Raw genomic sequence first — 13,477 nt, 5'->3', positions numbered from 1 at the left:
AAGTCAAAGAACAGACAAGTGACAGTGTATGTGATGCAGGGGATGATGGGTCCCACTGAAAGAGATCAGGTGATGGTCAGAGAGATGGAACTCATTAACAGAAAGAGCAGTGCTTGGTGATGGAGTGATAAGAGAATAGGTTCTCAGGCTGAACTGCCACAAGGCTGAGCTCAACTACACTGGGAAAAATCACCCTTAATTAATGAAGCTTACTCCTGTCAGACAGGTTTAAAGTCAGTGGCCCCAAGCGATCACATTCTGCAGATGTATTTTCCCATTTTGTCACGAAGCTCTTTGGTTTTGACCCCATAAATGATAGGGTTAAGCATGGGGGGCACAAGGACATAGAGGTTGGCCAAGAGGATGTGAACGTGGGCAGCGATGCCCTGACCGAATCTGTGTGTCAGGGCAGAGAAGAGGAAGGGCATATAATAAATCAGCATCACACAGATGTGGGCTGTGCAGGTGTTGAAGGCTTTCCGATGGGCTTTTTTTGAGGATATTCTGAGCACAGCCCTGATGATCAGCCCATAAGACAGGCCAATGAGTGTCAGGTCTAACCCGATGATCACTAATGATGTCACCAAGGTGTACGTCCGGTTGACTCTCGTGTCCCCAAACGACATCTTCATCATAGCAATGGGCTCACAGTACGTGTGGGGGATAACGCAGTTGGTGCAGAATGGCAGCCTTCGCAGCAACAGGGGCACTGGCAGAACAAAGAGAACAGCTCGTATCAAACCCACTAGCCCTAGCTTAGCGATTTGTGTGTTGGTCAGGATGGTGGCATACCTCAGAGGATCACATATGGCGACATAGCGATCAAAGGCCATTGTCACAAGGAAGGCTGATTGCGTAGCAGCAGCTGAGTAAAGAAAGAACATCTGGGTGAGGCAGCCATCCACAGTGATCTCTTTGGAACAGAACCAAAATATGCTCAGTGCCTTCGGCACGACACAGGTAGAGATGCCGATGTCTGTGAGCGCCAGCATGCAGAGCAGCAGGAACATGGGCTTGTGCAGGGTCTGCTCTTTTCTGACAATAAACAGAACCGTGAAATTTTCCAAAAGGCTGATGATGTAGATTGTAGAGAAAGGGACGGAAATCCAGATGTGGGCAGCTTCCAGCCCCGGGATGCCGTTTAGGATGAATGTTGACGGATTGGAGGCGGTGAGGTTGAAACCCGTCATGGGATGATCGAAGCACCGATCAGGCTCAGTAATATTCAGGGTGCCTGTGAAGGGAGAGAAGCAGAGTGAGGAGGGTCACACACTGGATAACTAATAGCACGGTAAATATTTCTTTGTTACTATCTAGAAAGGGTGGTGAGCAGTGATCTGGATTGGTTGGTAAACTCGGTCGAAGCAAAGAATATGTGTTCTAAGAACAAAAAAGGTAAGCAATACTTACACAATGGGGGACTCTATCGTTGGAAGCAGTGACTCTGAACAAGATTTGGGGGGGATGCAGAGGTAATTAGTTAAACATGAGGTCCCTGTGTGACCCTGTGGCCAAAAGAGGTTGTGTGATCCTGGCATGATAAACAGGAGAATCTCAATTAGAGGAAGATAAGTTATTTTACCTCTTTCTTTGGCACTGGTGTAACTGCTGCAAGAAAATGTGTCCAGTTCTGGTGTCCACAATTAAAGGTTCATGTTGATACACAGAGATAGTTAAGGGGTGACTTGATAACAGTCTACAACTACCCAGATAGGGAACAAATATTCAATAATGGGCTTTTCAGGGTATCATAGAAAGGGGTAATGCCATCCAATGGCTGGGAGTTGAAGTTAGACAAATAGGGTTAGACAAATAGGGTTAGACAAATAAATAAGGTGTACACTTTTTAAACATGGAGAGTAATTAACCATTGGAGCAATTTACCATCATTGTGGCAGATTCTCCATCACTGAGAATTTCTAAACCAAGATTGAAGGTTTCTTTACAAGCTCTGCTCTAGGAATCCTTTGGGAGTAAGTCTCTGGCCTGTGATAAGCAGGAGGTCAGACTAGATGATCACAGTGGTCCCTTCTGGACTGTGTATCTGTGAACACGTCCATGCAGCACATACAGGAGTCAGCTGGAGGCGTTTTGCCTAGAAACTGGTCCGTGAGCCGTACTGAAGGCTTTTTTATTCGACTTATGAATTTATCCCCAAGGGAAAGAAGCCTAGAGAACTTCCCCAGGCACACTCGGGGCCAGGAAATTCCCAGCATTGTTCTGGGAGCAACAAGCAGAAAGAAAAATTCAATTTCTGCAGTGCTGCCTGCCTGTCCATGTACCCCACAGTCCCTGCCCCACAACCCAGCGCCACCTGCCTGTCCATGTACAGCCTTGTCCCAACATGCACAATCCCCAGCCCTGCCACACAATGATCCTACTTACCCAGGACCAAAGCCAGGTGCTGGACACACCACACAGTGACAACTCGTACAAATATCTACACTGCCTGGGTTAAAACTCTGTGTCTGCCTGTGCCAGGGAAAGGGGGGATGGAGGAGAAGTCACTTCCATAGCCTGTCTGGGGGTGAAGGGAACCCCAGCAGCAGCTCACCGTGTGCAGGGAAGAGGAGAGACACAGACCCAAGGGGAGGGGAGAGAGGACGTGGAGACTAAATGGAGCCAGCGTGAGTAACTCTTCCTCAAAACAACACAAAGCTTTAGCGTATTCCCGCCAGTTAGGAACCCAGACACAACTTCCTGATGTTGCTTTTCCATGTTAGCAATAGCTGAATTTGCCACAAGGCTGTTGTGAGATTGGTCAGAGGAGGAGGGATGTGCTGGATGGAGGAAGGTGTCAGAGACAATCTACTATAGTGTGTCCACATTAGAGACACCCCCCTGCTCTGCGAGATTGTAGGAGGTCTCGTTACACCTCTTTGGTGTGTGAATTAGCCATTTCAGGACTCCGTGCCTCTGTAATCTGGATACTTCATGTCTCACCCCACACACACACACTGTGTGGTATTTGGATTTCCCCCAGCCAGATTTCCAACAAAGCCTGGTTCCCTCTAAGTCGAAATCTTGCTCTTATTTTTACTGTATTTTGGGCTTCTGGTCCTCTACAGAACCAGATGCAGGGGAACAGAGAAAGCAGATGCCCCCTACCTGAAAAAAATTGTCACCATACTTGTTTTGAACCTCTAAATTGTGAGTTTAAGATTTCAACTACTCTCCTGTCAGTTCTTCCCTTGTCCGGTTGAGCTCACCCATCCTTAAAGCCTCAACGACGACTCCAGTTGGAGTCAATGGAGGGTCATGGACGGTGAAAATCATGCCTTTCATTTAAGTCCCTAAATGTGGGTTTGCGGTGAAATCCTGGCCCTGATGGGTGTTTTGCCATTGATCTCAAGGGGACCAAGATTTCACTTTTAGTGTGGAACTTTAGGCTCCCTGCTGTGAAGATCTTGGTTTCAGGTCTTGCAGCAGCGAGAGCTATTCTGTTACGGTGCTGAAAGAGTCTAAAGGAAGATTCCAGTTTATGTGGCACCCTGAGACTCGGCATGAAAGATGGAGATTTCAAAACACAGGGGCCCTGATTTTGCTCTCAGTGTTGCCAGCATCAATCTGGATTGATCTGGAGTGAAGGCAGAATGTGAGAGCAGAATCTGGCCACTCTGTAAAACCTGTAAAACCCTGTGTGAAATCTCTGGTATCACAGAAAGCCACTGCAGAGGCTCGTACTTCACGTGTTAACCTGGCAGTAAAGTTGCTGAATTGGAAAATTTGAGCAAACAAGAGAAAAAAAGGAAGATACTGAGACAGATAGATACTGAGACCAGTGCAGTTGAGCTGTTCTAGTGCTTACCTCTCCTTATTCTCAGAAAATATTTCTTAATATCCAAGCAAAATCTCCCTTCCCGAAAACTGAGCTGATTACTTCTTGTCTCACTCTCAGGGAACATGGAGAACAATTAATTACCATTCTTTTTATAACAAACCTTTTCATATTTGAAGACTTTTATGTCCCCTCTCAGCCTTCTCTTCACAAGACTAGGCATCCCCAATACCTTCTATCCTTTCCTCACGAGTCAGGTTTTCTAAACCACTTGTCATTTTTTGTTCCTCTCCTCTGGACTCTCTCCAGATTGTCCATCTCTTTTCTAAAGCATGGTGACCAACTCTGGACACAGCACTCTAACTACAGTCTCCCCAGTGCACAGTATAGCTGAACAATTATCTCCCATGTCTTACGTACAACACACGTGTTAATACACCCCAGAATGGCATTTGCCTATTTCTCAACTGAATCACTTTGTTGACTCATATTTGTGATCTACTATATCCCCTCGATCCTCTTCACCAGTACCACTGCCCCTTCAGTTATTCCCCACTTTGGAATTAGACAATCATAGAAGATGAGGTTTGGAAGGAATACCAGGAGGTATCTAGTCCAACACCTTGCTCAAAGCAAGACCAACCCCAACTAAATCTTGCCAGCCAGGACTTTGTCATGCCAATCCTTAAAAACCTCTAATGATAGAGATTCTGCTTATCCCATCGGTCCCCAGGCTGTAGCAGTTCCTGGGATTCTTCTGTCCTATTTGCAGGACTCTACACATGTCGTTGTTGAATCTCATCTGATTTGTTTTGTCCCAATCCTCCAATTTGTCAAGGTCACGCAGTATCTTATCTCTGTCTTTCAGTGTATCTACCACTAGCTCAGCTTAGTGTCATTTGCAAAGTTGCTGGGGGTGCAATCCAATCAATCCTGGCACTCACCCCACTCACTGTGTAGCTCTGTCAGGGTGTTTCACATTGCAGTTGCACACAGATGGCAGATCGCTCTTTCTGACATGCCACGTCTGCTCTACCTCACCGGTAAAAATGCACACCGCTGTTAGGGTACACCAGGAATTGCAGTTCTACTCAGGGGCTGCACAGCCCCCCACCGCACAGCCCTCCTGGAGACAAACAACAAATAAACCTAGCGTTGCTTTCCTTCCTGGCACGGGATCCACAGCTACGCCTCAGACTCCCCGTCCTTTTCTCCTGATATAGATGGCAAAAAAATTACATAGGAGAGTAACCCCAGGAATGCACTGAATGTGGAAAAAGCTTCAGTTGGGGCTCATTCCTTTAATGGCCATCAGAGACTGCACGTGGGGCAGAGTCCAGCAAATTCTCTCCCTTTCTAGCATTCAGGGCTTTGCCCTGCCTTGGCATATGGAACAGTTCATCAGAAGAGATTTCTGGCAGACACTGACGAGGGTGATAGTAGTTCGGAGGTGGCCTATTGTTGCTGGCACCTCTGTCTGGAAGTGTAGAATGGCTATTCCTTAAATACTACAATTATTTATCTCTGACAAAACCGAAGTAGGATGCAGAATAGCAGCAATTCTTCATGTCCTTGCTTAAGTCACAATTATGCCTGTCCCCAATTCACCCTTTTAGTTATTAACACAGGCATATTGTTTCTTTCCCATCCTGCTTACGCTTTCCAATCTGTAATGACCTTTCTATGGGCTTCAGGGGTCTTTTAAAGCTGTACTGAGCTCTCTAAAAATTAAAGGGGCCAATGGTGGAGATAAGTGTTCAGCTATTATCCGTCTGCTCCTTTAGATTCGTCCTGGGTATCGTTGTCCTAGCGGTTCTCTTTCTTGCCTTTTCTCCTCTATGTTTCATGTCTTGCTGCTCTGTATTTTGAATCATGGCCTCCATGGGACTCCTCTTGGGGTTCAGGGCTACCTTCTCCTAGATTTAGTAACATGAGGTTTTTTAACCCCTTCCCTCTTCTCCCATATGCCGTATTGCAGGCCTTGATGAATCAACATGAGCCTAACCGGGAAGCCCCGCCTATCTCTTATCCAAGGTCCCCTATGATAGGCATTAAATGAAGTAACAGCCTTTCTCTTTGAAGTTGTAGTTGCTAAACCTTGAAAGCTCTGCACTTTGTGCCTTCCTAAACTCACTGTATGTTCTCCGGCTCGTCTCAAAATCTGCTCGCTTTGCTGAAAGTAGTGTAATGCCAGTATCATGTCTGTTTCTATTGGGTGGGGAATATTATGCTCTGAGCACTATCAATAATTTTTTCTAAGTCATCTCTCATCTTTTGGAAAGTATAGAAGACACGCTTTAGAAATGGTATGTGTTCATTTTGTCTCCAGTTTAAAGGAGAGCCCTAAACTTTATGTTAATTCTCCTGTCATGGCTCTCTTTCTCTCTCTCTTTCGACCTTACCTCAGGGCAGGCAGGTACCACATCCCAGCAGCCAGCCAAGATCTCTTTCCTCCTCCCCCGGTCCCTGCCAGCAGCTGCTCTGTCCATGCTCTTGGAGTTCCTTTGTCCTGCCAGGAGTACTAGCCTTTCTCCTCTGCCTCCATGCAGCAACTGACAGTGGTCAGGTACTGCAGCTCCTTTTAGTGGAGAATGCTGTGTTCTGATTGACCGCTTCCTGCAACATCTCCCTGATTGGTTGTTTTCCCGACAGCCACTCTATGCAGCCAGGAGGACTCACCTCTTCTGCTCTTTCTGCGGCACCATGTGGTAGGACCATGAGGCCTCCATAGGGGGCTTTGGGGCATGGTACACCCCAACACAAGGAGAGACTTCAGAGACTGACAAGGGTGGGAAGGAAATTCCATGATCCTGACAGCCCCAGACTGGTCTCATCAACATTGGTTCACCACCATTCTGGGTCTTTCGGTGGAGACTCAATCAGCCTGTCCCTGGTCCCAGATCTGATTACCCAGGATTATGGTTGCGTACATCACCCAAACCTCAAGTCCTGCATCTCACAGCCTGGAAACTCCATGGCTGAACTCCTTAGAATTGACATGCTCTGGACCCACTAAAGAGATCCTTTTAGGGAGTAGAAAACCATCCAGTAGAATGATGTACCTGGCAAAGTGAAAGAGGTTCTCGAACTGGCATGTGCAGAAAGGTGTTTTGCCCCTGAAGTCATCTACACCATTCATCCTGGACTACTTACTACACCTAAAATAGCATGGGCTATCAGTGTCATCGATCAGAGTCCACCTGGCTGTGTTTTTGGCGTGGGTCAATGGCTGAACTGCCTTCACCAACTCAAAACACGTCCATTTTCTCAAGGGCCTGAACAGGCAATACCATCAATTTTGCCAGTCGATCCTCGCCTGAGATCTCACTCTAGTCCTATAAAGGCTCTCTCCTCTACTTTTCCAGGAATACGGCCTTCTTGATGACCATCACTCTGGCCAGAAGGGTCTTACAGATAAGAGCCCTCAGTTTAGAGGCCCAAAACATGATTTTCTTCAAGGACAAGATCAAGCTGCATCCTCACCTAGCCTTCCTTCCAGAGGTGGTCTCAGAATTCCACGTGAACCACAACATATTCCTTCCAATCTTATACCAGACACCACATGCCAACAGCCAAAAGCAGAGACTTCACTCTCTGGACATCAGGCGTGCTCTTGCCTTCTACACTGAAAGGACAAAACCGTTCAGAAAGACCACTCAACTGTTTGTGGCAACAGCAGGTGGGATGAAAGCCCTTCCAGTCTCATCCCAAAGAATTTCATCATGGATCACATCCATTGTATGACTTGACGAAGGTACACGCTTCCACCCAGACAGCGCATTCCACAAGGGTACGAGCTTTTTGAGAAGCATTACTGGCACAGGTCCTGATCTGGGACATCTTCAATGTGGTCTTCAATCCACACCTTTTACATCGCACTACACCCTCACTCTGCAAACCAGAGACGATGTCGCCTTTGGCAGAGCGGTTCTGCAGTCTGCATGCCAATGAACGCCGATCACTTCTTCTGCACAATGGCGTGGGAGTCACTTATATTGGAATCGACATGAGCAAGCACTGGAAGAAACAAAAAAAATGTTCCTAACCTTTTGTAACTGTTGTTCTTTGAGGTGTGTTGCTCATGTTCACTCCAAGAACCCTCCCGCCTGCCCCTCTGCTGGAGTTAGCTGGCAAGAAGAAACTGAGTGGGTGGAGGGTCAACAGGGTCCCATGTGTCGTCGATGTCATTACCGGTGTTGGTGCTTGTCAGTGTAGGCTGCGTGCATGTGTCCCTGTGTGGGTGCTGTCCCAGCTCCGTGCAGGTAACCGAGACAGCACTCACGATTGAATGAATCGACACGACCACAGATTAGCTGAGCAATGAAGGCACCCGGGCCAGGTTTATTGCGTGCGGCACAATGAAAAGTGACCTACAGAGTATCTATGGGTCAGCTTCCTATATTTGGCATTACAATAGACGCGGCCCAATGGCGGGACTTTCCGTTATCCCTTAGGCCGGACAAAGTCCTTCCCTCTGACACCTCTTTTATATACTGTCACAGACAATTTTGTTTTCCCCCCTTTGACGTAGGTAATTGCCAATCTCTTGACGTAGTCTAATACCACCCTTTACTGTATATGGATGATTTGAGCAAAACAACTCTATTTATCACTGTGGAAACATGAAGTTTGTCACAAAAACAGTTTGAGTGTGTAACAGAAGTCTACAAGGAAGTTCGGAAGGTGCTAATCGATAACATGGTCAGTTAGGCGGGGGGCGAAGCTTTCTCTGAAGCTAAATAAGATAGCAAACTTTCTCTTTCTCTTGACTGAAGTTGTATTTTTCCAATTTAGCAATAAGCTATGCACATGCCTTCTTTTGTAACCAAATATGGGAATGTAACCAAATACGGGAAGTTCCTTGTGGAGCTGTATGCGTGACACTGTTTGTTCAACTCACCATTATTTCTTCTTTGTGTTACGCATGCTTAATGTATTTTGCTGTATAACAATGACTTGGTAATAAGTCTGTATAAAAACCCTCATGCGATGCAGATCGGGGGCGCAGTTCAGCTGAAGCTGTTGCCCCAGGTGATTACCTTGTAATAAAGGTCTTTTCCTTGCCCACCCAAACAGAAATGAAGACTGTGTTTTCTTCTACAATTCTTGGTGCCGTGACTCAGATCGCTGCAGCTCACTTGGGTGCGCCAAAGTCCCTGCTTGCTCCAGAGACTACCAGTCACGGTAATGAGAATGAGGAGAGTACAATTGCAGGTGCCCTTCAAATTTTCCCTTAACTGGGGCAGTTTGCCGCTGGTGATTCTGTTCTCACCTCCTCTAACTCACGACCTGACTCTTTACCCTGCACTTATTACTGGCAAAGCCCGGGATAAGGCTCACGCAATCATAAGAACCAGATTCGGATAGAGTGTGCAAAGCGAGGAGGGAGATGGGTGGCTGTCCTGACTTCAGACTCCAACGGTGCCACAACTAGATAAGGGGCCTTTTGAAATCCCTAAGAGTTGGTCTCTGAGTCCGTTGACAGTGTCATTCATCTCCCTTCCCATGAAGCCACCTCTAACCGAACTTGACAGTGGGGAAATGGAAAACAACCTTATGACTGGATCCTAGGAAAAGGAAACTGAGTAAGTCGAATCTGGTTTATGGATTTGCATTGTTTGAAGGGGTGTTGATTATTGTATTCAATATGGGTATGGGACAAAGTAAAGGGGCTCTGCCAAAAGAGTCCCCCGCTTTTTATATGTATGTGAATTATGGTCCAATGGAAATCTCTCACCCATGGTAATCCAGTCGAGCAATTTCCAAAAGAAGGCTCTTTTTTCCTATGACACAATTCTCCACTTAAAAGGAGCCTTGGAGTCAAAGGGAGCCAGGATTAAACAGCCGGAGTGGCAGGCATATTTTGCATGGTATGAGGAGTCTTATAAAAGAAGGGAAAAATCTAAGATTAAAAGCTTGCAGAATACTATTGGAAACCTGCAAAAACAACTGGACCAGACTAAAGAGAAAAAGCCACAGGAGACTGAGGCCAAAATGAAATCTCGTGTTCCACTTTACCCTCAACTTCCAGCCAAACTGGAGGATGAGGTAAATGACCAGGATCAGACGGATATTCTGGATTTGCCCCAGGCTCGCCGCCAAACCCTTCCTCCCCATCCAGTCCTGTCTGGCGTGAGGAGCCCAAGCCCAACAGCCCCACCTCCCTTTTATGAGTCAATGGGCGACTCAGATAGCCTCCAACCGACGGTTTTCCGATGGCCCTCTGACACATAAACTGAGGAAAATGGGGGGGGCGAAGAGTCAAAGGATGTCCCCGTCTCACCAAAGGGAACCCCAGCATTTTATATGTGTACATATTATGGCCAGAAGACTTGCAAGTATATGAATAAGTGGAATTGGTATACCAGGGATGATCCTAGTAATCAGTTTCCTCTTCTAGGCACATTTGATTTAGATAAAATTGTATACCTCCACAGAGCCCAAAGTCACCATCACAGACTCAAGGGGATGCATATTTTAAGTGGTATGTGGAAACTACTAAAAGACTGTATGAATCCAGGTGCGGAGTCTTAAGAACTCCCCCAAAAAAATTAAAAGCTCAGATAAAGAAACTGAAGACCCAATATAAATCTGGCCAGGCTTGCCCACCTAGCTCTCCACATGTTCCTTTGTATCCGGCCAATACTTTTACCACTCTTTCTCCTCCACACACACTTGCACTTTCGTTTTATTGCAAAGATTATGCTTGGTGGCTCAAGTTTTACAATCACAATACGCCACTTTAAGTATGCAGCTCATTTAAAACAGTGGCTGATAAATACAGTAAAAGAATGAAGGGTTTACTCTCACAAACCTATGTTGCCAGTGAAATCTTCAAGCTATGGCTGCAAAGAATGATACAATAAAGCTAAACTATGTTTAATTGAATGCAAAAGTAAGTAATTTAAAAAAGGAAAGAAGTTAAAGGTAGCTTTTGTAAGAATTAATACTGCAAAAGTTAAGGACAATTGAACAGTTAAAAGTTGTGTAATTGTTGAAGAGTGATAGTTATGATAATGGTATAAAAGTAATAGTATTAAAATATTTTGGTTTAATAATATTTAATAAAGTAAATATATATATAATTTGGTACAGTCACATTGCGTAGAAACCTAATAGTTAAACAAATGACACAAAGGGGTCAGGTAGTGGCTACTACCATGTTTCTGTCCCCAGGAGCCTTTACAACTATTCTGAAGGAAAATGGTTCCTTTTCCCAAAGGAATGGTCTGTGAATAATCCTGACTGAAATTATTTAAATATGGATGATTTAGTTCAAATCATTAACTGGAAAAAAAGAGGTTTCCATTGGAACTTAACTGCCTCCAAATGCATAAAAGGGAATGTAATTTGTGTACAGCTGAGTAAAAATAATTAGAGCAATGAAAGGGAATGGAAAAAGAGAATTTGTGTGTGCAAATACATTGTGTAAATCTATATGGTTTTAAGGACCAAAATGAACACTCTTGGTTTGTAAAGAAACCCTGCTTTGTAGGTTTCAGATGAATTGGTTAACATTTAACCCATGGTACGTCCATGTTTTATAAAGTTTAACATCTTTTAAAGACCAAAGTTGTGGCTGTGGGAAAGGCAGCCAGAACCAGAAGAATGGGGAATGATTCTGGATTTTTTTTTGGTGATAAAGTAGCACAAAGGGACTGCAAATAATGGACATATCTGGGCAGTAAACAAACTACCTGAAACCAAAAAAAAAAAACCCCCAAAAACCCAAGGCCGCAGGAACTCCTATCAAAAATGACCCCTTTGTGTCCAAACTACTGGACGCCATACAACTACCTTTTAAACTTGCTATAGTTAAATGCCAGGCCCGTATAGCTTCCACTGACTCGGTGGCCAAAGGAAATTTGTTGGCTGACTTTTATGCCAAACAGGTCACCTCCCGACCATTCCATTCTTCTTCTTCCCCAGCATGTCACCTGCAATTATCGCTTCAAGGTGGGCATGCCTCACCAAGTCCCAACCTTGCTCAATTACAGTCAGCTACATCACCTCAAGAATTGTCTGCTTATCAGATGCGTCCTCAATTCTTCGGGTCTGTGGGTTGACCCCCTGAACAGGATAGCAGTTCACACGCATTCCTGCCGTTCCGAGCTCGTCTGTACCATGGTACGGCACACATGAGCAATGGGGGGATGTTGGCACAAATCAACACACATTGGTTTGCCCCAGATATTTCTATGGTGGGCACAACAACTTTGTGTCTCTTGCCCCACCAGCCAACATTTTAATGTGGGAAAGGTTGAAAAAAAAAACCTAGGTAATCGTCCCCCGCCTTGGGGCCCATTGGTAAATATACAGGTTGACTTTATACAATTACTATGTGTCAACAGATATGAATATGTACTTGTTATTGTTGATGCCTTCTCAAAATGGGTTGAAGCCTTTCCTTGTGTTAAGAATGACTCACAAACAGTTGTTAAAATTCTGCTTAGGGATATTATCCCTCGCTATGGTATACCATGTTCCATCAACAGTGACAGAGGGACACATTCCACAGGACAAGTCTTTCAGGAGATCCAAAAAGCCCTGCAGGTGAAACACAACCTTCACTGCCCCTATCATCCACAGTCAGCTGGGCTAGTGGAGAGACTGAATGGGGTGCTGAAATTAAAATGGTCAAAATTTTGCTCAAAAACTAACTTGACCGGGGTGGATACCTTGCCATTGGCTTTGATGGCGATGCGTTCCACTACAAGCAGAAGCACTGGACTTTCACCCAGTGAGATTTTGACAGGTCGCCCTATGCGAACCCTGGTAACTGCCTTGTCCTTAAAACGCTGGGACTTACATTTTGCAGATGAGCTGGTGATAGACTATTGTAAGACGTTAATTGCATGTGTACAGCAATTTCATTCACAGGTGAAGGAAGCCCAGCAACCATCACCAATGGAGCCGTGCCACGACTACAACCTGTACTCATGTAAGACTAAGCAATTACATAGTCTTGAAACAGACTCCAAACACCAACTAGTAGGGTGAAGTGCTGGCAACCTCTCCTCTACTTGAAGAAAATCGACTCCAGCACACGAAGAGGATTTGCCAGATCTAAGGCTGCTCTGAAGGATGGTGTAAGGTTAAACCTGTACTCACTGTGAAGTAGGGATCATGAATAGCTTTATATATGTGTCACTGGCACTTCTGACCCCCTGTTTTAATAGCACTAACACATTCCTGTGCATTCTGTTACAATACACATAGGACCTTAACATTACTAACTGTTGAGTTTGTGGGCACCTACCCATCCATGCCAGAGGGGGGATTCCACTGGTTCCCGGTGCAGTATCTCAAAACGATATCTCTTGGGAGGAACTTGCCTTTGGTGAAAATGCCACCTGGCAAGATGTCAGTAGAAATGTGACTGAGTACTTAAAGGTCACGGATTGTCCAAATAAAGACGACAGGTTGTGTTATGTTTGCAATTCTACTGGCCGGAGATCTTTAGGCATAGCCCAAAATTGTTCCCAAGAAGTATATGATCATGCATTAGGGACAGCCACAATTTATTAGAAAGGTCCATATTGGCTTGCTGGGTTCCGAATTAAGCGATGTGGCTCTGGAACCACAGCCAGGCCAGGGGAATATTGGGTATGTGGGAATACGGCATATAAGTATTGGCCAGCAGAATGGAATGAGGTTTGTTATCCCGTCTATCTGTGGCCTGCCATCTGTCATACCACC

At 45.3% G+C, this 13,477-nt stretch overlaps 1 protein-coding gene across 1 annotated transcript; it reads right to left on the bottom strand.

The window, feature by feature from the left end:
• Positions 1-251: 251 nt before the first annotated feature.
• On the bottom strand, positions 252-1,190 carry LOC137167588 (olfactory receptor 52P1-like). The gene has a single exon (XM_067569797.1). The coding sequence runs from the start codon at positions 1,188-1,190 to the stop codon at positions 252-254; it is 939 nt and encodes a 312-aa protein (XP_067425898.1).
• Positions 1,191-13,477: the final 12,287 nt, after the last annotated feature.

Source organism: Emydura macquarii, unplaced genomic scaffold (assembly GCF_026122565.2).
Source record: "Emydura macquarii macquarii isolate MOO-44397 ecotype Brisbane River unplaced genomic scaffold, CSIRO-AGI_Emac_v2 contig_2938, whole genome shotgun sequence".
Lineage (NCBI taxonomy): Eukaryota > Metazoa > Chordata > Testudines > Chelidae > Emydura > Emydura macquarii.
Note: the sequence above shows the minus strand (reverse complement) of the source record. Positions and strands in the feature narration are given on the sequence as shown.

What these genes read in the sequence shown, in the direction of transcription:
- LOC137167588 (XM_067569797.1), bottom strand. Translation starts at nt 1,190, where the DNA reads ATGACGGGTTTCAACCTCACCGCCTCCAATCCGTCAACATTCATCCTA.